This window comes from Hypanus sabinus, chromosome 14 (genome assembly GCF_030144855.1).
Source record: "Hypanus sabinus isolate sHypSab1 chromosome 14, sHypSab1.hap1, whole genome shotgun sequence".
NCBI lineage: Eukaryota > Metazoa > Chordata > Chondrichthyes > Myliobatiformes > Dasyatidae > Hypanus > Hypanus sabinus.
In genome coordinates this window covers 91,385,392-91,408,704 of record NC_082719.1, presented here as the reverse complement: position 1 = coordinate 91,408,704, position 23,313 = coordinate 91,385,392, and the positions used below count along the sequence as shown (strand labels likewise).

General features: G+C 37.5%; 2 protein-coding genes across 2 annotated transcripts in view; one reads left to right on the top strand and one right to left on the bottom strand.

Moving 5' to 3' along the window:
• The window catches only part of ubap1 (ubiquitin associated protein 1), a 61,215-nt gene extending 57,322 nt beyond the window's left edge, over positions 1–3,893 (bottom strand). Inside the window, exon 1 of the mRNA XM_059989629.1 lies at positions 3,710–3,893. The gene's annotated coding sequence lies outside the window, so the exon portion shown is untranslated. The remainder of the gene's footprint in view (positions 1–3,709) is intronic.
• Positions 3,894–3,952: 59 nt separating this feature from the next.
• dcaf12 (DDB1 and CUL4 associated factor 12) overlaps positions 3,953–23,313 on the top strand; it is an 87,883-nt gene continuing 68,522 nt past the window's right edge. Inside the window, exon 1 of the mRNA XM_059989633.1 lies at positions 3,953–4,310. Within this exon, the coding sequence (XP_059845616.1) occupies positions 4,254–4,310 (57 nt within the window). The 5' untranslated portion in view covers positions 3,953–4,253. The remainder of the gene's footprint in view (positions 4,311–23,313) is intronic.

Sequence of the window (23,313 nt, the reverse complement as noted above, 5' to 3'; positions counted from 1 at the left end):
TTTTCACAATATGGGCTTCTAACCTACAATAATTGAGTCCCAAGTCAGTCTAGAGCTGAAAAATTCCATGACACCATTTGTTAAATGCAAGGCCCAGGAAACTAGTATTTGTGCTCCTTGTTGGTTTTTCACTGACCTCTAATTTAACTGAAACCTACCCTGGTGTAATTCTCCCAAGGGAAATTATGAGAATAGTCTAGAATCCTTCCTTCCACGTATGGCAGAACAAGCCCACAATGATCTTAGCCAACAGCTTATGTTTAGTTAATTGTTGGATCAATTACATTCTTTTGATTCACCATCTGATCTCAAACTCACAGGTTTTCTGGTTGTCTTCGGTCTTCAGATGTCTAGAGATCTGTTTCCTTTCCACAGGACAAAATAATCCTTCCAGTTCAAGGTTGACTTGAGTAACCTGATTAATTAGTATCTCTTGATCAATCTCATTAATCCAGTCCCCACATTTGCTGGTGGAGAAGCCAGATCTGAATTATGATAGATGGTGGGAAACTACTACGAATTAACATGCCAGTACCTCATTTAGGAAGAGCGGATCTTGGAGATACTTAACTTCTGCACAGTACAACCCAATTAAATTCCATATCACAGTCCTGTGAAGCAAGTTTTGCAAGGACAGGTTCCATTGGCAAAATTAGCCTTTGCATCCAGATTGATGAAAAATCCTGGCCTTTTATAATATTCCTTGAGCTCTCAGGCTCTTAAGTTTAAACAATGCCTATCAAGACAGAATTGGCTGGTCAGGTTTTTTAAACTACCCTAAAACTAAATGGGATGGAGACTCAGTTGACACTTTTAAATGCCAATTCAAAACCCACTGAGTTAACCTTGCTTTTAACTAACATCTTTTCATCTTTTATTTGCATCTTTGCACATTTATCCCATTCTAAAGGACTTTGAACTATATCGTCTGTATGAAAAATGCTCCACAAATAAATTATTATGAAATCGAATTCGAAGGAGCAGAAGTGATATCCACCCCTCTGACTCATGGACGCGCATGAGTAGATACCTGAAAAAATATTCACAAAGTAACATCTGCTAAATCTTTCATATGCATTTCCGGTACACATATGTCCAATCTCTGGTCAACCTCCCCAGGTCTGGCCGTCATGCTGAATCAGTTCTTGTGGGCATATTGTCCACATATCCAATGACAAATTCCTGAAACAGCCACTCTATCCCGCGCAGGGTAGAGGTTTCCAAGAAAACAGAGAAAAGCTTCAAGGATCTTCTCAATATAGCATAACATCATCAATGAAAAATACATAGTCCTTGACAAATAAAAATGGAGGGAGACTGCTCAGGAAGGCTGTGAACACATTGCCTCTACAATGGGAGCACAGAAAGACTAAGTAAAAACAGCATTAGTTGTACACTACTTTCCAAATAATTTACCTGCTCATTCTATAAAACACTAGAAACTATTAATTTCTGGCACGTTCACTTCAGATCCCACAAGGTGGAGTTGATCCCTGATCCTGAGGGACTAAGAATGCTTGTCAATGCAGCTGGACAGCACAATTGCCAACTGACTCTGAATGAAGATGGAAGACAGAGAAAATCTGCAGATGCTGGAAATCCGAGCATCACACACAAAATGCTGGAGGAACTCAGAGGCCAGGCAGCATCTCTGGAAAAAAGTGCAGTCGTTGTCTCAGGCTTAAACTATTCAGCAGGATTCCTTTTGGAAGTGGGCAGCTCACTTTCCAGATTTGAAGCTTCACGGGAACTGAAACTTGGAGGAGGTTGTTAACTGATCTTATGAAAGATGAGATGAGATGGGAAACAGGTAAGGGTATGTGTCGCTTGTTTTTACTCAGCTAGGGCTTAATGGTGGATCACTTTCCCAAGCTAATAGAGACTATTTCTCATTAATATAATGTAATACACACAAAATACTGGAGGAACTCAGCAGGCCAGGTAGCATCTATGGAAAAGAGTAAACAGTTGATGTTTCTGGCAGAGACCCTTCATCTCTTGTTTATGATTCGACCATTTCTCATTGTTGTATTTGATTCAGATCAGGAGTTTCAGATCTTTGCGCAGTAAGGACAATAGACAATAGAGCTTGATTCATTATGAGGGATTAAAACAGAAATACTCAGCAGGTCAGGGAACAGTACAAAAGTTAAAAATCAAACATTTTATGTTGCAGAGGACAGGGAGGACAGAGAGAACAAAGGCAGTGTCTGTGATAAGGTGGAGGCCCAGAGAGTCTCAATGAGTCCAAATTGAAGCTCACTGAAAGAGCATAACAAATGTTTGCCACAGATGATTCGCCGGAAGGAAATATGGACAATTACTGAGTACAGAGAAGATAGTGGGGGGGGGGGGGGGGGGGGGAACAACAGTGGAACTGGGAGATATAAAACAGAGAAAACATCCAATTAAACAGTGAATGTTGTAATTATTCAGCAAGTCACACAGAGCCAGCCAATAAAAAGAGGGAAAACCAAAAAAAATGCAAATGTTGGAAATCTGAATAAAAACATGAAATGCTGGAAGCATTCAGCAGGTTCCTTTCAAGACACAGTTGTCAAGGTCTTCACACACAACAGCTCAAAGAGAATTGTAAAAAACAAGAAGCAGCACAAACTGGGAGGGTCTGTGGAGCATTCCCCTTAACTTTAGAAATTCATTTCCATAAGACCTTAAGACAAAGGAACAGAATTAGGCCATCTGGAATTAGTCTGCTCCGCCAGTCAATCATGGCTGATCCTCTTTTACCTCCTCCTCAACCCCAGTTCCCGGCCTTCTCCCAAGTAACCTTTGATGCCATGTCCAATCAAGAATCTACCAATCTCCCAACGACCTGGCCTCCACAGCTGCATGTGGCAACAGATTCCACAAATTCACCGCCCTTTGGCTAAAGAAATTTCTCCACATCTCCGCTTTGAAAGGCTCCTCCTCGACTCTGAGGCTGTGCCCTCTTGCCCTAAACTCTCTCATTATGGGAAACATCCTTTTCGCATTTACTTTGTTTAGGCCTTTCCATTTTATGTTTACATCATACTTTTATATCTAACAACTTAAATGCCTTAAATCCCACAAAAGCCCAATACATCACGGGTAAATTACTCCCATCGACTGAAAACATCTACATGTAACGTTCCTGTAGAAAAGCAGCATCGATCATCAAAGATCCTCACCACCCAGGCCATGCTCTTTTCTCACTGCTGGCATCAGGTAGAAGATACAGGTGCCTCAGGACTCACACCACTAGGTTCAAGAATAATTACTACTCCTCAACCATCAGGCTTTTGAACGAAAGGGGATAAATACACCATTCTGTTTCTGGTGTTCCCACAACCGATGGTCTCACTTTCAGGACTCTTTAACTTGTTATTTCATACTCATTACATAATTCTAATTATTTATATTTGCATTTACACAGTTGTTGTTCATTGATCCTGTTTACAATTACTGTTCTATAGATTTGCTAAGTGTGCCCGCATGGAAAAGAATCTCAGGATTATGTGTGGTGACATGTATGTACTCTGATAATAAATTTTACTTTGAACTTTTGAGTATAACCAAACGTAAGATTAAGGAGCAACGCATTTTCGTACAACTAAGCACACAGGACACAAAATTGAACAATTTCAAATAGCCAGCTTTTCTAATTTGTTATGATCAGCGAACATCAACCCATTCCATTAACTCCATTATTTCTAGTCACAGATTTCACCTTTGCTGAATATTTCCGTGGCTTTATTTCAGATTTCCACCATTGATATTGTTTGCTTCTCAGTTCGAGAGACAAATTTAAGACTTATCGTGATGGGTGAATGCAGATATCTCTCATTCATCAAACTAATGGAACAAAATCCCAGCGACGAACGCAAAAATCCGCGCAATCTCGACAGAACTGACGGCGAGCTGTGGCCGGAAGAACATCGAGTGCGTACCGTGACGGGAAGGGCCCGCTTGCGGACGGAAGGTTATCGAGTGAGCACGGCGAGGGGAGCGTCGGGCGGTGCGCTGACGATTTGACACCAGACCCCGGTCGGTGGCAGTGTGCGCACGCGGCCTCGGGCTGCTTTTTGTAAAATAACGCTGACTACACACGCTGCTTGACAATAATCACAACGGTAATTACCTGCAAGAGGTGGGCTTCACATGTGGAAAACAAATCAGTAATATCCAACCCCTCTCCCTCTCAAAGGCCTAGCCCACTTAACCGCTTATTAACTCTACCTCCATGTGGATTCAAAGACTTTCCCTCCCATACCATGGCGAGAAAAATAGTTAGCAGAAAGAGAAAGGCTGCGGAATTAGAGCCGGAGCAGGTAGGACATGGCAAAGCCACTCCTCTTTTTAAATCTATTTAAATAATCTGTTTCTTTGGCCAGGCTAGGATGGACTGTTGTATCTTGTGACTTAACTCCTACTCAGGCAGGTCTGCTGAGTATGATCCCCAAGTTTCTGCTCACGCCGAAATTAACTAGAAACACCCCCCCCCACAATTTTTTTACTATGAATGTTCAAGGTAAGGGATGGTGTGTGTTTTATAGCTTTTTGATACATGATGACCTTGCATAAGTTAACATTAGACGTTTAATAAAATGGGGTTTGGATTTTACTGATGCATTGGAGTTCTCTATTAATAAAATATCCCGGTTTCAATTCCATTTGCGCCAATGGTATTCGAGTGATAATGAAAACTAGCTTCTTAATACAAGCATGAGTTATTTAAACCCTTTTTAACGTACACAACTTTGCTTAACTTCCCATGCTTTATGTCTTCTAAGTATCAAAAACCGACAGCTAATGATTGTTGCAGCTGAGACTTATAAAAATCCAGTCATTTGACAGTTTAGATACAGATGTTGGAGCTTTTCTTTTAAAAAAAACAGATTAGATATATTTTGATATTAATGACCTTCGTTTGAAGTAAATTTTTTGTCTTTGAATAGATTTGTGCTTGAAGGTAATATTGGGTATAAGTTAGTACTTAATAATATCAGATATTATTGGTTATAACTACTTGAAGAATTTGTTAATTTTGAGCAAGATAATCATGTTTGTAATTTGAAAATCAGTTTTGTGCTTTGTGAAGTCATTTTGTCATTGTGATGTCACACTGCAGGGAATGTGGTATTTATATAGATTTTTAAACCATGCATTTTTTAATCTCAAATTCTTCCTGTATATAAACATTTTTGGGTTAGTTCCTCTTTTGGGTTAGCGTAATTAAAATTGTATCCTTATTTTAAGAAGGAAGTACCTTCTGTAAAAATTGAAACTTGCAGTATTACAGTGGGATGTTACCATCTTTGTTTTTTAATCTATGCGAGAATGAGATTAATACTGACAAAAGTGACTTCTCAATTTCCAGGTTAACCTCTATTTTAAATTAACATGTTTAAAATATTTCAGCTGGGTTGATTCATATCAAGATTATCCCTTATACACTTCAATATTGCCATTGATCATGGATTCCAATTCATGTAAACTTGAAGGTCTACTATTTCGCATTTGACTCAGAATCACAATGATGAAATTTCTTGTTTTGCAATACAAATGCTATAAATTGCAATAAGAAAGTCATAAAAAATTAAATAACTAGTGCAAAACAAGAGCAAAATGAAGTTGGAGTGTTCATAGGTTCAATGTCCATTCAGAAATCTGATGGAAGGGAAGAAGCTGTACCTAAAACATTGAGTGTGTATCTTCAGGCTCCTGTACCATCACCTTAATGGTAGTAATTTAAAAGAGGGTATATCCTGGGTGGTGGGTGTCCTTGATGGTGGATGACTCCTTTTTGGGGTTATCACCTTTTGAAGGTGTCCTTCGAGGCAAGGTAGGACATGATGGAGCTGGCTGAATTTACATTTTTTCTTGATCTGATGCCATGGCCCCACCATACCAGATAGTGATGCAACCATTTAGAATGTTCTCCACAGTGCACTTGCGATTCTTTTGTTTCATACCAAGTCTCCTCAAACTCCTTATGAAATGTAGCTGCTGTTCTGCCTTTTTTACAACTGCTTCAATATATTGGGCCCAGAATAGAACTTCAGAGATGTTGACACACAGGATCTTGAAACTACTCACCCTGTCATCTGTGAGTAGCATCTTAGCTGGAAGGAAGGCTTAATTGCAACTTGACATGTACCTATTAATATGTACCTATTACATAGCTTTGTAGGAATTTATGATGCCAATTAATTTGGACAGAATTTGTGACTTTAAAATGAGGACTGATTAATTCTGTACCCTGAAATATTATCCCTAGCCTGTAATCATACTTGGTATCATAACAGAATAGAAGACACAGTAACAGAATGGAAGAAAACACTACAGGTAGACCCGAGTTACGAACATCCGACTTACGGACAACTTGTACTTACGAACCAAGGAAGGAGAATGCCATCTGCCATTTTGTCGGATTGCGACACCATCCGCCATTTTAAGTCATTGCCGTTGACACTGTGTTGAGTGTTTAACTTTCTATTTCTATTTGGCTTATATTTTTCTCAGCAAGATTCACCCTGGACCGCCCCCCCTCCCCCCAATCCAATTGGCTGCTGGTGCCGTGAGATCAGCGCTGGGCTGGGGAACGGAGGTTCCCGAGTTCGATATAGTGACAGATTGCTTCCGTGCCAGGTTGATGTCGAGCTCACAACTCAACCTCGTTTTAAAAAAAGCACTGCCAACTCCAGTTTAAGTTCCCATTTGGAATATTGTGGAGAATCAAATACCAAAACTCAGCGCAGCCCCTACTTGTCCCATTTAGCCTGTCTCAGTGCGATGGTCCCTAGGACCCAGTGGACCTTGGGAGCAGGCAGAACTCAGGACCCACCGCCCACAGGGTTTCTGTTCCGTTGACAGGAAGTGATCACGATTGAAAATAAAACGGAAATAATAAAGCGTTTGGAAAGAAGTGAGATGCCATCGGTCATTGGAAAAGCGTTAGGCTACAGTCGGTCAACGATTGGAACAATTTTAAAGGATAAAATGAAAATAGTGGAGGATGTGAAAGGCCCTGCCCTGATGAAAGCTACAATTATTACTAAGCAACACAGTGGTTTAATTATTGGAATACATATGTTTATATAAATATATGCTATATACTAAGACAAATGTTTGACTAACTGACGCTAAATAATACCGGATGTACTTGTTCCGACTTCTGTACAAATCTGACAAAGACAGACTCAGGAACGGAACTCGTACGTAACCTGGGAACTGCCTGTAACTCACTTTTTGTTCTCTTTTTGCACTAATTATTTTTTATTTATTGTAACTTACTGTTCAGTTCTATGCATTGTGGTGCATTGGGTGGCAGCCTTTCCATTTCTTTAGCATTTCTGTCCTTTTGTTTTTATGAAGCCGAGTTGCGGGCTTGTCATTCAACCCCACACAGATGGAATGTGTACAAGGAGCTGGCTGGATTCCAACCCGGGACCACTTACCTCGAAGCGCGATGTGGGCGCCACTTCACCACCGGCTGGCTATATTGTAAATTTATAGTAAATTTTAATGAATTACACAGTACTACTGCTGCAGAACAAATTTTACATAATAAACCTGATTATATTCTATGCATATAAAACACTGAAGAAACATATGTATTCCAACAATTAAACCACTGCATTGCTTAGTAATAATTGTAGCTTTCATTGGGGCAGGGCCTTTCACATGATTTTGTGGACATTTAGTGGCCTACAATTTATCCCATTAATGTGGTCATACCTTTCTTATTTTTAAGTTCTATCCATAAAACCACACTGAATGAGCTCTCCAGTCTATTCTGACTGAGCACTGCAATGATATTTTCCCTGACTGGTAATGCCACCCTTTTATCCTTCTCATTCTATCACATCTAAAGCAATGGAATCCGGGAACATTGAGTTGCCAGTCCTGCCCCTCCTGCAATCAAGACTCACTAATGGTTGCAATGTCATAATTCCATGTGCCAATCCATACCCTGAGCTCATCCTCCTTTTCTACAATACTCCTTGCAGCTTTTGAACATTAGTTTCATCGTGCTTGACTTTTTGATTCCTGACTGTATGTAGGCTTAACAACATCATTCTCCATATCCACTCCACCCATTCCCCTGTAGTTCTCATTTAACACCCCCACCCCTGTGCAGCAAAACATCCAGCTAAATGAATTGAATGAACTTTATTGTCATTATACATAGGTACAATGAAACTCCGTTTGGCTTCCTCTCAGGCAATCAAACAAAGTGGTAGATAAAAACAAGACAGTAATAGAAAAACAGTATTAAATAGATAAGTAGCAGAAAATAAGTTGCAGCAGCACCAGAATATCACAGTAATGAATAAAGTCCTGTTGGTGCAAATACTTGAGTCCTTGTGTGTGCATATGTGTGCTCACAGTTTCAGTCATTGTTCTGTGGGAGTGGTGTGATGGAGGCCACAGCTCTGGGTAGAAGCTGTTCCTCAGTCTATTTGATCTGGTTTTTAGTGTCCTGAACCTTTTGCTGGATGGCAGCGGGTCAAACAGGGTGGCCGGGGTGTGTGGTGTCTCTGGTTATGCTATCAGTCCCCCTCCAGTTCAGGTACAAACCATCCTTCTGTACAGATCTTGCCTTCCCTGCAAAAGACCAATGATCCAAAAATCTGAAGCCCTCTCCCCTGCACCAACTCCTTATTCTCATGTTAAACTGTATGTTCATCCTATTTTTGACCTCGCCAGAATGTGGCATGGGTAGCAATCCTAAGATCACAACCATGGATGTCCTGCCCTTTAACTTAGTACCTAACTCCCTGAACTCATTTTACAGGACCTTGTCACCCATCGATATGGACCACAACCTCTGGTTGTTCACCTTTCCACTTAAGAATACTGTGGTCTTTATCTGAGGTATCCCTGACCCTAGCTCTTGGGAGGCAACAAACCATCTTGGATCTCATCCACAGAGCTTCCTTTCTGTTTACCTGACCAGTTAATACCCTATCATGACAGCTTTCCTCTTCTTTACCTCTTCCCTTCTGAGCCACAGGGCCAGGCTGAGTGCCAGAGACCTGACCACTGTGGTTTTTCTGTGCGAGATCATATCCCCCATTCCCCTGCCCCCCCAACAGTATCCAAAGCAGTTTACATGTTGTTGATGGAACAGTCACAGGGGTACTCTGCACTAGCTGTCTATCCCCTTTTCCCCCTCCTGACAGTCACCCAGTTTCCTGTGTCCTGCACCTTGGATGTAACTGCCTCCCTGTTCCAGCTCCAACTTATTAATGTGTGTAAGAAGCTGCAACTGGATACTCCTTACAGGTGTAATAATCAGGGACACTGGAGATCTCCCTGCCTTCCCACTTCCTGCAAGAGGAGCATTCCACTATCCTAACAAAACAAAAAATTTACCTGTGGCCTATACCTCTCCTCTCTGAAGCCTCGACTCCCCACTCGAACACTGGCCCACTCTGACAAAGGCTGTTCTGCTTAAAAGTAGCTTTTTATTGGACTTTTCCAAATTCCTAATTATGCACAATTGTATGTCTCCTTGGGAACTGTGGCACACAAAATGTGCCGACTGCCCAGCTTACTTTTAGGTTCTCTTCCCCCTGTACAATCCTGCGTCTTCTCACGACGCTGGCATGCAAATGTGCCAACTACTCACTGGGAGTGTGGAATGCAAACTGTCAGGGACTGTGGCATGCAAAATGTGACCTACATCAAAAGTGGCCAGTTTCATAACAGAGTACAGGGAGAGAAGGTGAATTTTATGAAGTTGTGGGATTCACTGTTGAGTTCAGAAGGTTGCAGTGTGCCCATACAGAAGACTGGATGCTGTTGTTTGAGCTTACTTTGAGACTTCTTGTACTGGTTCAGGAGGCCACCGACAGATTGGGATGGAGAATCAGTTGGCGTGCAACAGGGAACTTTGAGTCATCCCAGTGAGCTGAATGCAGGAATTCCACAAAATAATTAACAAATCTGTATTTAGTTTCTGCAGTGTAGAGGGACTGCTCTAGAAATGCAGAATATAGTGGATTTTGGAGAACTAGTCTGCAGCAGTGACTCAGTGTTCTCTGTCAATTTAATTCCCCGATCTACTGCTGTTTTGACCAGTCTGTGGTCTACTACATTATTATAATGAGGCCGATATCTTGAGCGTCACCATGTCTTCTGTATGGAAGCACTAGAACTTTCTAGGCTATGTTGAATTGTACAACTTCAGGTAACTTGCTTCCTCAGTATCGATAAATGACCATTTCTGTTATAGCTATCTGGAATATTGGTTTAGTTTTTCTCTTCATTAGTCTGATTTGCTGGGCATATACTTCAGCCCTATATTTCACATCCTTTTGCATTTCTTGTTATTTGCAATCTTTAACTACCCTCATTTCACAGCTTCTTCATTTTACCTCTTTTCAACTGCCCCCCCCCCCCCAACTCATTAACTGCTTGATATTTACAACATTATTCCCGGTCTCATCCTATCAGAGACTTTAACTTGGTCACATCCATCTCCTTGCCTCCTTCTCTGCAACTTAACATATGTTCTGTCCTCCAGTTGTTACGTTGAGTCTTTGGCCTGAAATATTAGGTGTTCTCTCATTCCACAGATTTGATCTGTTAAATTATTCAACTTTTTTGTATTTATTCAGATTTCCATGATCTGCAGTTTTTTGATATTCATCTAAATAATTGGGTGGAAAACACAGTTGATCAGTTGAGAAACCTGACATTACCATAGAAATAAGTGTTCAAGAATTTCTTAACTGATATGTTGTTAAGGTTATTTCTATGCATTGGAAAAGGGAATAAGAGTTCTGATTTCTGTTATATATGTCTTCTGTTCTTCAAAAATATTTTTATTAAGATTGTTTGGACTGTAATGCCCATAAATACAGCATTAATTATGTCCTTGCCAATGTTACATTAACATTCAAGACCAATGAAGCCTGTGTTTGGAAATGTTACTTGAGTGAGTACTTTTAAAAAGTACTTTGTAAATAAAATGTACTATAATAAGATATTCTGAGCAAGATTGGCTTTTATTTCTGAGAAAGATAGACATTTTGATGGGAAGAAGGAAGAGGGAGGGGACTGATGGGAATGCAGCTACTCAACCCCACCAGGCAATTTCCATGTTCTTAACTGAGCTGCTCACAAACTTTATCCCTGAAGGTTTATTAAGTCTCAAGAGCAGGCAAGGTTTGGTATACTTTTAAAGGGCAACACAATGACACAGGCACTATTTTATAGACTGAATAAATCAACTCCACTAATTGATATTATGGGAGGAGCTAATTGCTTTTATAAACCTAAATTTGAAGTGACGTCTAAAAAGGGGAATAAATAAATCACCAAAGAGTTAACTTGGACTATTGAAGCCAAATGTATGTGACCATTGATCTTTGAGTGATAATTTTAAGGCCTCAGTTTTAATATTAGTAACGCTTGAAATAAGTTTTTATTTTTTCAGTAAACTTTATCCTTTTGTTTCCCCTAAAACACTGCAACAAAGAGTTACAGACAGCTAGTTTTTAAAATACTCGTGCAATGGTTTAATTGCATTTTGTGATATTAAATTTTAATTGACCAAGTTGTGGGAGCTCTTAATGGATTTTTAAATTGAGGAAGTGAATATACTTAGGGATATAATAGAAGACTGTGAGTTTGCTGAAGATAGTCTGACAAATTGCTATTAAGGAAAATCACTGTGGGTTTTAAAATGCTGGAGGGTGCAGAATGGCGCAGGAATATATACGATTTTTAAAAAAAAATCTCTTGTTAAAGTAATGTGCCTATTCATTATTGCATTTAAAGTTTAAAATACACACAAAGAAAAATTATAGCAGTGGCATGCTGAGAAGCCTTTAGTTTCCATTAGGAAAATCTGTCGTTTGCAAAAATAGCTCAAGATTTATGAACAGTTCGATGTAGTTTAAGATAGATTTTGGGAGAAGATTTGGGTTGATGTCCAGAGAACCAAGTTTGTCATGTGATTCAAAGTCTCTGGCTTCAATCTTCCTGACATTTAGTTGGGTATTTCTCTTTGCTGTGTCTTTTCACTAAGCAATTTGACAGTTACAGTGAAGGAGCTGGATATCATCAAATTGCCTATGGGGACATTGGCAAAGAAAACATTGTGAAAAAATTTTTGGCACACACATGGATAGGTATGAATGGACATGAACAAGTGTAATTTGATTTGTTTGGATGGTAGATGAAAACTTTTTGTATAAGAAATGACATGGTTAGGAATATCAAAGGCTGTAGATATGGAAAAAGAAGGGAGAGCGATTAGCTTTATCAATTAAATGATATCTTCTGAAGATCATTGTTAAGAATTGTTTGGAACTGTGTCAGGAAACCTAACTGGAGGGATTGAAATACTGGAAGTAGTCCCAAGTTTAGGTGGTATTGGTTTATTATTGTCGCATGTACCAAGATACAGTGAAAAACATGGTCTTGTTATAAACCTTAAGTTTATAAACAGTTCATACAGATCAAATTATTACACAGTGCATTGTGCTCGAATAAGGTATAATAAAACAATGAAGAATACTTGTAAAAGCTACGGAAAGTACAGTGCAGGTAAATGATGAAGCGCAAGATCATAATGAGATAGATTGTGTGGCCAAGAGTCCATCTTATCATGCAAGAATCTACCAGCTGTGGAATAGAAGTTGTCCTTGAGCCTGGTACATACTTTCAGGCTTTTGTGTTTTCTGTCCCAAGGAGAGAGGAGAGAATATCTCTGGGTTGGGTCTTTGATTATGCTGGCTGCTTTATGGAGGCAGTGAGAAGTCCATAGAGTGGAAGCTGGTTCCTGTGATGTGCTGAGTTGTGCCACAACTCTCTGTATTTTCTTGAGGTCACATGCAGAACTTTTGCCATACCAAGCCGTTATGCATCCAGTCAGAATGGTTTTATGGTGCATTGATAAAAGTTGGTAAGATTCAAGGGAAATGCTAAATTCTTTAGCCTACTGAGGGAAGAGGCATTTAAGTTTTTTTTTGGCTGTGCGTGAGTGACCAATTAATTATTATTATTACTATACCCACGTAGAATGAAATGTATACTTAATCCTCAGTGACCTATTTTATTTGAGCTCTATGAAATTTTGTTTAACAGTAAAATATGTTACAATAAATGTGATAAATTTCATCAGAGTATCAGAATAAGTACCGGATGGTGGTGGAGGCATATACAATGGGGTCTTTCAAGAGATTTGGATAGATACATGGAGCTTGGGAAAAGGCTATGTAGTAGGGTAATTCTAGGCAGTTTCGAGAGGAGGTTACATGGTCAGCACAGCATTGTGGGCCTAAGAGCCTCTAATATGCTGTAGATTTCTATGTTCTAATTCACCAGCTAGGTAAAAGCCTGGATAAGCTTACAGGATTCAATCCTTTCAATCTCAACATCTTTGTAGGTAAGAGCATGTGCACCTTTCTGAAGACAAGGATCAGCTGTTTGGTTTTGTTGACATTCAGGGAAGTGTCATCATGATACCATGTTACTAAACTCCTATCTCCTTCCTGTACTCCATCATCATCATTTAACATGTAGCTCACTACAATGGTAACATCGTAGATGGGCATGTATTTCAGAGGCCACAGCATATTCATAGAGTTTAGAGAGGAGATGGTGGTCTGAAATGGGGTAGTAGTTTGTAGTGTTTGTGGAAAGGAAGCAATGTTTCAATTAATTCTCATTATTTCAGAAGTGAACTTTTATCTTTTCTTCACAGGTGTTGTCTAACTGATTATTTTCAGAATTGTCTATTCTATTTCAAATTTTTACATCCATGGTATTTTGTGTACATGTTTTTATGTAGTATTCTTCCACAAACGAGCTATTTTATGTTGTTAAATCTGATTTTAGTCAAAAAACTTAAGTTCTTGCTGTTGAATATTTAAGCCACTTGATTTTAAAATAGGTGTGAGGAAGCTAAACAGGTGGAAAATTCTTTGGATATCATCCTATTTGTTACTGTGAAAAGGCATATGTGTCAATTGGCTGTAAAATAGACACACTCTACAATTTTATATTTGGAAATGTACTACAATTTTTTTAAAATAACAAGCATCTTGGAGAACCATGCATTTCAGAGTTTAAGCTGCATGTGTTATAAATCTGATTTTAACTCTAGAATTTTTCCAGTACCCTCTGTATATTTTACACCAATAAATTAAGGAAAACGTATGCCTCTTGAAAGGTGTAAATCTTTCTTTTTTTTTAGTAGTTCAAAAGATTGTGGTAGGCACCCTTTTTGTTAATAAACAATGTACTGGGATCAGGATTAATTATCAAAATAATAGAAAAGTACAGAACAGAAACAGGCCCTTCAGCTCAGCTAGTCCTTGCTGAACCATTTAAACTGCCTACTCCCATCAAACTGCATTGGGACCATAGCCCTCCATACCTCTACCATCTATCCAAACTCCTCCTAAACATTGAAATTGGGCACACATGCACCACTTGTGCAGGCAACTCACTCCACACTCTCGCAACCCTTTGAGTGAAGAAGTTTGCACTCTCCCCATGTTCCTCTTAAACCTTTCACCCTTAACTCATGACTTCTGGTTATAGTCTCACTGACCCTCAGTGGAAAAAGCCTGCTTGCATTTACCCTATCTATACACCTCATAATTTTGGATACCTCTTAGCAAATCTATCAATCTTTTGCATTCCAAGGAATAAAGTCTTAACCTATTCAATCTTTCCTTATAACTTCGGTCCTCCAGACCTGGCAACATCCTTGTAAATGTTCTCTACACTCTTTCAACCTTGTTTACATCTTTCCTGTAGGTAGGTGACCAAAACTGCACACAATACTCTAAATTAGGCCTCACCAATGTCTTGGACAACTTCAACATAACATTCCATCTCCTGTACTCTTACTTTGATTTATGAAGGCCAATGTGCCAAAAGCTTTCTTTACAACCCTATTTTTAAATCTTCCCTTTTAACTCGGGTGTTATAACTTAGGGAATCTGGGCTACATTAATCTTACTAGATAGTCTCTTTGGATAGAGAATGATATGCTTTCATCCTGGTTTTGTCACCTTTGAGGTGGCTCCTGAGGTCATTTTGGGAGCCACACTCTTCTGGAGGTGGTCGATGACAGACAGGATGGGTAGGCAGTTTATGAGGTGGTGACTCTCCCTACCAATTGCAGAGGGTCTCTTTGTGCTCTGTGTATGCCCTTGAGGTTCTTTGCCATTTTGAATGTTCCTTCTTCACTTTGAGTGGTCATTGATCAGAAGTTCCTAAGAGTTTGTGATATATTGTATTACATCAAGAAACTTTGAATCTATCCTTGAATCTTTTCAATCCACCTGATCTTTTCCCATGAATTGATTTCAGTGCCTGTATCAGATATACAAAAATCTTGGCCTGCCCAGAATGGCCCACTAAAACAAGAGCCTCGGTATTGGTCTGAAGTAGATGCTGATATTGGCTGCCTTGAGTGAATTGTGAGAAGTTTGTGGAAATTAGTGATATTTTCTCTGATACATTGTCAGCGACAATGTATGGAATCTATGATCAAACTGTTGAATTATGGAAATGGTACGTCCAAATGTAGTTTAGGATCCATGCTGATTGAGTTGCTTTTACTGGGAAGTTTCATACTACTGTCTTTTCAAATCTTTTTTTTTATTATTATTATCCAAAATAACAAGAGTACATCGAAGTAAGTACATACTTATTAAGAACATCTTACAATGTCTCAAAGGGAAAAAAAAACAATGTTTAAAGATTGAAAAATATGGTGACACAAAAAAAAGAGGGAAAAAACCCTACTAAAGCAAGAAAAAAGTGAGGGGGAAAAAAAGAACCCATTAGGTGTTCAACCCCGGAGCCATGTGTCATACAAAAAGCTTCTAAAGATAAGCATCAAACCGCCAACAAAAAAAAATTTACAATTAGATCATGGAGGAAATAACTCAAATAGTAATAACGAGCAAATGAACCCCATTTTTTCTCAAAATCAAACATAGGTTCAAAGGGTTGACTTCTAATTTTCTCCAAACTAAGACATAACATCACTTGACAGAACCATTGTGACAGAGTGAGAGCCGACGTATCCTTCCACTTCAACAGAATGGCCCTCCTAGCTATCAATGTAACAAACACAATAACATGTTGGTCAAAGAAGTACCACAGATATATTGAGGAATTATTCCAAAGAGCAAAGTTATTTTGTTAGGTTGTAAATTAATTTTAAGTACTTTAGAAATTATAGAAAAAACTGACTTCCAAAACTGTTCCAGTATAGAACAAGACCAAAACGTGTGTCAGTGTAGCTGTCTCAGTTTTATATCTACCACATTAACTATCAACATTAGGAAAGATTTTAGACAATCTCTCCCTTGTCAAATAGTAATGATGTACAATTTTAAATTGAATCACTGATTGACTAGCACAAATCGAAGAAGAGTTAACTAACTTCAAGATCCCCATCCAGTCCTCCGTCGTAAAAGTCAAATTAACCATATATATAGCCATATAACAATTACAGCACAGAAACAAGCCATCTTCGCCCTTTTAGTCCGTGCCGAATGCTTACTCTCACCTAGTCCCACCGACCTGGAGTCAGCCCATAACCCTCCATTCCTTTCCTGTCCATATACCTATCCAATTTTTTTTTAATGACAATATTGAACCTGCCTCTACTACTTCTACTGGAAGCTTGTTCCACACAGCTACCACTCTCTGAGTAAAGAAATTCTTCCTCGTTACCCCTAAACTTTTGCCCCTTAACTCTCAACTCATGTCCTCTTGTTTGAATCTCCCCTACTCTCAATGGAAAAAGCCTATCCACATCAACTCTATCTATCCCCCTTATAACTTTAAATACCTCGATCAAGTCCCCCCTCAACCTTCTACGCTCCAAAGAATAAAGAGCTAACTTGTTCAACCTTTCTCTATAACTTAGGTGCTGAAACCCAGGCAACATTCTGGTAAATTCTAGTAGGTTAATTGGTCATTGTAAATGGTCCTGTGATTAGGCTAGGGTTAAATTGATAGATTGATACCGTGAAATTGAAAGGCCTTGTCCATGCTGTATCTCTAAATAAATAATTTTTTAGAATATATAATCTGATTGTGTCTCCAGCGATATTCTTTCCACTCAGTCTTTGTCTTTGTATAGCTTTTCATAAACTTATTTTGTATTTCTATTTTCCTGCAAATGCCTACAAGATGCTGAACCTCAAGAAGTGTATGGTAGCAATAATGTACTTTGATTATAAAGTCTCAGACCGAGGGAACAACCCCAGAATAGAAGGTCATCTCTTTAGAACAGAAACCAAGAATAATTTCTTTAGCCTGAGGCTAGTGAATCTGTGGAATACATTGCCACAAATGCCAAAGTTATAGGATATATTTAAAGTGGAGGTTAATAGGTGCTTTATTAGTAAGGGCAAAGGTTACAGGGAACAGACAGGGAGAATGGGGTTGAGAGAGAAAATAACTTAGCTGTGATGGAATGGAGGAGAAGTCTCAATGAGTCAAATAGCCTAATTTTGCTCTAATGTCTTATAAATTTACTTTGAACTAAAGACGAGAATAATTTTATTTCACTGTTTTACATCCTCAGTTGCTCTAGGAATTCTCCACTCTTTTCTCCAGCTCCCCTAACACTTTCTTGACTCTCTGGTGTCAAGTTCCTTTTCCCAATCTTGTTTAATCTTAAAGAAAGGGCGCTTATCCCATTGTAATAATAAATTATAAATTCTTCCAATGGAACCCTTCATTGAAGGGTTCATAGTCGTAATAGTATCCAACAGGTTGGCATCTAATATGTAAGGAAAATTACTTAAATATTTTTGTAAAAAATGTCTAACTTGAAGGTATTGTAAAAAGTGTGAATATGAAAGAGTATTTATCAACTAATTGTTCAAAAGATATGTCTATCTTCTTTAAATAGATCCAAAAAAGAATTAATACCTTCATTTTTCCAAAACAAAAAAATTGGATCACTCAAAGAAGGCTTAAAAAATAATTTCGATAAATTAAACTACAAAGTTTAAATTTGTTAAGATGTAAAAAAAATTACAGAACTGGAGCCAAATTTATAAAGAATACTTAATCACAGGGTATAAATTTAAATTAGCAACTTTAGCTAATTGTATAGGTAGAGCAGCTCCCAATAACGAGGTTAAATAAAACTGTTTCACAGCTTTCAATTCCAAATCTACCCAAATTGGCTGCTCATTCTTGTCAACCCATTGTAACCAAAAGGACATATATAGTACATTAACAGCCCAGTAATACATTCTTAAATTAGGCAAAGCAAGACCTCGGTCCTTTTTCAATTTTTGTAAGTGACATTTACCAATTCTTTGTCTTTTATCATTCCAAATAAAAGGTGAGATAATAGAATCAATTCGATCAAAAAATTTCTTAGTCAAAAAACCAGGGATATTCTGAAATAAATATAAAAAATTTTGGTAAAATCATCATTTTGACAATAGGGATGTGGCCAGTAAGTGAAAACGAAAGTAGGTTCCATCTGCTAAATAAATCATAGGGAACAAAAAAAACCAAGGGAACAAAATTAGCTTTATAAAGATCCTTATACTTTTTAGAAATTATAATGCCTAGATATCTAAAGGAATTGGTAACTTTGAAAGAAGTATTATATATAGAAACAGATTCATTTAAAGGAAACAGTTCACTTTTATTAAAATTAATTTTATATCCTGAAAAATCCACAAATTCATTAAATAATTTTAACAAGGCAGGTATAGATTCCTTGGAATTAGATATACAAACCGGTAAATAGTCAGCATAAAGAGAAATCTTATGAATGGTCTCATTCACAAGAATCCCATGAATATCTTTAGCTTCATGAGGAGCAATAGCAAGGGGTTCTAACATTAAGTTAGATAACAAAGGTCTTAATGAACAACCTTGTCCCCTGTGAAAGCTTGAAAAAAAGGGGATCTACAGTTATTAGCAATAACAGTAGCAATAGGAGTCTTGTATATCATTCTAATCCGATTATTAAAATTAACTCCAAAACCAAATTTCTCTAAAACATTAAATAAATATTTCCATTCGACTCCATCGAATGCTTTTTCAGCATCAAAAGAGACAACACATTGTGGAGTTTTAAAAGAAGATAAATATATAATGTTAAATCATCTCCGAACATTTGAAAAGGAATAATAACCCTTTATAAAGCCTGTTTGATCTTTCAAAATATTTTCCAACCGATTGGCCATTATCTTTGCTAGGATCTTAGCATCAACATCCAATAATGAAATAGGTCTATATGAAGCACAATCAGTAGGATCTTTATCCTTTTTAAGAATTAAAGAAATAGAAGCCTCATAAAAAGTAGAGAGTAAATGACCTTTCACAAAAGAGTCCTTAAACATTTCCAGCATATATGGACAGAGCAATTTTCCAAATTTTTTATAGAATTCTCCAGGGTAGGGGAGACTTCCGGTGGCTGTAATGGAGTAGGTTGCAGTAGCTACGTGTTCCGAAATTATTCACTTACTTTGCTGTTTAAACCTATCTCGGTGAGAGCACCATGAGTAGAAAACACTCAAAAAAAAAGAGACTTTGACTGAAATGTTTCAACAAACGTCAGAGAAACTCGAAAAATTGGATAAACTGGATGACTTGGAATCCAAGTTTGACTTGTTACAGAATTCCTTCGACCTGGTTAAATCTGAACTGAAAACGCTTAATCGGAAACTTGGAAGTATACAGCAGACTGTGAATGACCACGAAATTTGTATTAAGCTACACGTAGAATCTCTGCCAGTGTTGCAGAAGGATATCGAAGGTTTCAAGAAAATTTCTAAGGAACAACTTAAAAAATACGACGCGCTACTGAAGAGACTTACAGATTTGGAGACCAGGAACCGAAGGTAGAATATCAGAATTCTTGAGCTTCCTGAAAAACTGGAGGGTAATCAACCTATCAATTTTTGTGCTCAAATGCTGAAAGATTTATTCCCTGATATATTATCGAAACTACCAAAATTTGAGCGCGTTCACAGAGTTACCCCACCTAATTGGGATCCTGCCAAGCCTCGCTCTATCATCATTCGCTTTTATGACTATCAGATTAAAGAACAGATCCTTCGTGAATAAAGGAAGAAACGTATATTACAATTTCGTGATCAACAGTTTCGGATCATTCAAGATTATCCACCGGAAGTTTTAAGAGCTAGACAGGCTTTTAAAGAGGTCATGTCTGATCTTTTTAAGCTTGGCTGTCGCCTTTCTCTCAGAGATCCGTGTAAACTCAAGGTTACTACTTCTGATAATAAGGTTTCTTGGTTTACGAAGCCTGAAGAAGCTAAGAAATTTTTATAAAGTCACCATGCTTAAATTCAACCTTGAGTTGTTTTATGTTGAATGTTTTAATTTCAGGTTTTCAATCAAGTAACTGGTGCCTTGTTATTTTTCAAACTATGCAAAACATGCAGGCAGACTGCATCCATTTTCTCTTTTGTTGTTTTCTGCCTTTATATTGGTCCTCTAATGTTACTTTTTCGCAGCTCTTTTTAAACGATACATTATATTCTCTCAGTGTTATGTTGATTTTTACCTTTTAGTAATTTGACTGGAAGTAATTATGTCTGGTGTACATGTAGTAATTACTGAGGAATGAAACTATAGGGTGTTTTGCTTTACCTTAAATTCACTCAGGTTTTTCCTATCTTTTGATTATTTATATACCTTTCGGTCTTTTACTGTTTTTCAATAGTATACAATATTCTATATTTCTTATTGCTGGTTTTTGGTTTTTTCATTATTTTGCCATTTTATCCTTTGTTTTCTCTCCCTTGAATGTCTTAAATTAGTCATGTAGGAAGCTATCTAAACCGCTTCCCTTTCTAATTATCTATTTGTTTCTTTACTCCTTTTTTTTTGCACCCGCAAGTATATGTTGTTTTACTTATTGATTTTCCTTATCTGTCTTTCCTTTTTACCGAGACTAATACTTGGATTTTCCCATGGGTTTTTTTTCGTAATTAGCAAACTTATTTACTTTGATATTTTGTTTTTGTGTGTGTATGTGTGTGTATATGTGTATGTGTGTATATATAATATATATAGTATAAAAACAATAATTTATTCAGCACAGCTATATATATATATTTTCTGGAGCCACCGGAGTTTTGGGTTGGGAACGTTAGGTTTAGTCTTCAGCCTCCCTTTGCTGATTTCTCTCTTTGTGGGGAGGGAGGGGGGGGGGGAAATGGGTTCTTCCAGAAAGCTGATTGGATGTTTTTACTGTTTTATTTATTCACTATTTACATGTCTGTGATTACCTTTTATACATTACTAAAGGATATTTGATGGATTCTTTTATTAATATACTCAGTTTTGATGTGAAAGGTCTAAATAACCCTGTTAAACAAAATAAGATTTTCTCTTATATCTGGAAACTTAAAACTCGTATAATCTTTCTCCAAGAAACCTATGTTCGTAAAGATGATATTTCACGTTCTTTCAAAGGATGGAAGGTTATAAATTTTCACTCACCCACTCAATCTAGATCAAGAGGTGTCTCTATCCTGTTTGATCAGAATGTATCCTTTATTCAAAATAGTGTAATTTCTGATACAAATGGGCGCTTTGTTATTGTTTTGGGTAGTCTTGAGAATAAACTAATCGTATTTGCAAATGTATATGCTCCAAATACAGATGACTCCTTGTTCTTTGAATGTCTTTTCTCTTTTCTGCCTGATTTGAATCGGTATTCCTTAGTGATGGGTGGAGATTTTAATTTTTGGCTTGACCCTATATTAGACTGCTCTTCAAGTAAAGCCCCTGTCACTAATAAATCAGTACTACTTTTTAAATCTTTTTTATCTCAATGTGGTATTCTTGTAGTGTGGCGTTTTTTTTTACACCCTCAAGAAAAGGAATATTCATATTTCTCTCAGGTTCTCTCGGATTGATTTTTTTTTATATTTAGAATCTTGCTTCCACTGGTACGATCCTGTGATTATAAGGAGATAGCTTTGTCTGATCAAGCACCTGTGCTTCTGGCTTTAAGATTACCTGTTTAGCCTGTACCAAATAGAAGTTGGCATTTTAACTTATCATTGTTATCTGATAAAAATTTTCTAAAGTTTTTGGAAAACCATATTACTTTGTTCTTTAATGAAAATTTTAAAGGAGATACTGCTGGTAATATAGTCTGGGATACTTTTAAAGCATATATTCGTGGAGAAGTTATCTCTTAGTCTACCTATATAAAGAAAAAAGCTGACAAAGAAAGGTCTGACTTAGCAGCGATATTGAAAGATCTTGATCGAAAGTACGCTCTATCTCCAGATCCAAGTATATATAATTAGCGTATTGAAATCCAATCCAAGTATAATCTTCTGTTGACTTACCCAATTGAACGACAGCTGTTGAGAGATAAAACTCAATTTTACATTCACGGGGATAGAACTGGTAGTTTATTAGCCAATCGCTTAAAATCTTTTACAGTTAATCGTCAAATCACAGAAATTTTTAAAGATAATGAACTAAGACATCCAACCATTCTGAAATTAACAACGCATTTAAAGACTTTTACCTTAAGTTGTATCAGTCTGACTCTTCTTCAGATGATATCTATATGAATGCTTTTTTTCAGTAATATCAACATTCCTACATTGTCTGCTGATAGTCTAACACTGTTAGATCAGCCTATTTCCAATGAAGAAGTGGCTGAGGCAATACGTGCTTTACATTCTGGTAAGACCCCAGGACCTGATGGCTTTCCTGGGGAGTTTTATAAAACTTTCACTATGTTACTTACACCTGATTTATCCTCTGTTTTATCAGAGTCCTTTAAATCGGGTAAACTCCCTCAATCTTTTTATGAAGCTTTTATTTCTCTTATTCTTAAAAAAAAATCCAGCGGAATGTTCTTCATACAGACCGATTTCTTTATTAAATGTTGATGCAAAAATTTTATCCAAAATCTTAGCTCGAAGACTTGAAAATATTCTACCATCTATTATATCACATGACCAGACAGGATTTATTAAAAATCGTTGCTCACATTTTAATATACGTCAGTTATTGAATGTGATATATTCACCATCCAAAAATATATCAGAGTGTATATTATCCTTAGATGCAGAAAAAGCCTTTGATAGGATTGAGTGGAATTATCTTTTTAAGACCTTAGAAAAGTTTAATTTTGGGCCTAATTTTATTCGTTGGGTTAAATTAATCTACTTGTCTCCTACCGCTCAGGTTATTACTAACTCTCAAATTTCTAAGCCCTTTAAATTACAGCGGGGAACTAGACAAAGTTGTCCTCTTAGTCCTTTACTTTTTGCTTTAGCTATAGAACCCTTAGCAATAGCACTTCGAGAATCTAAG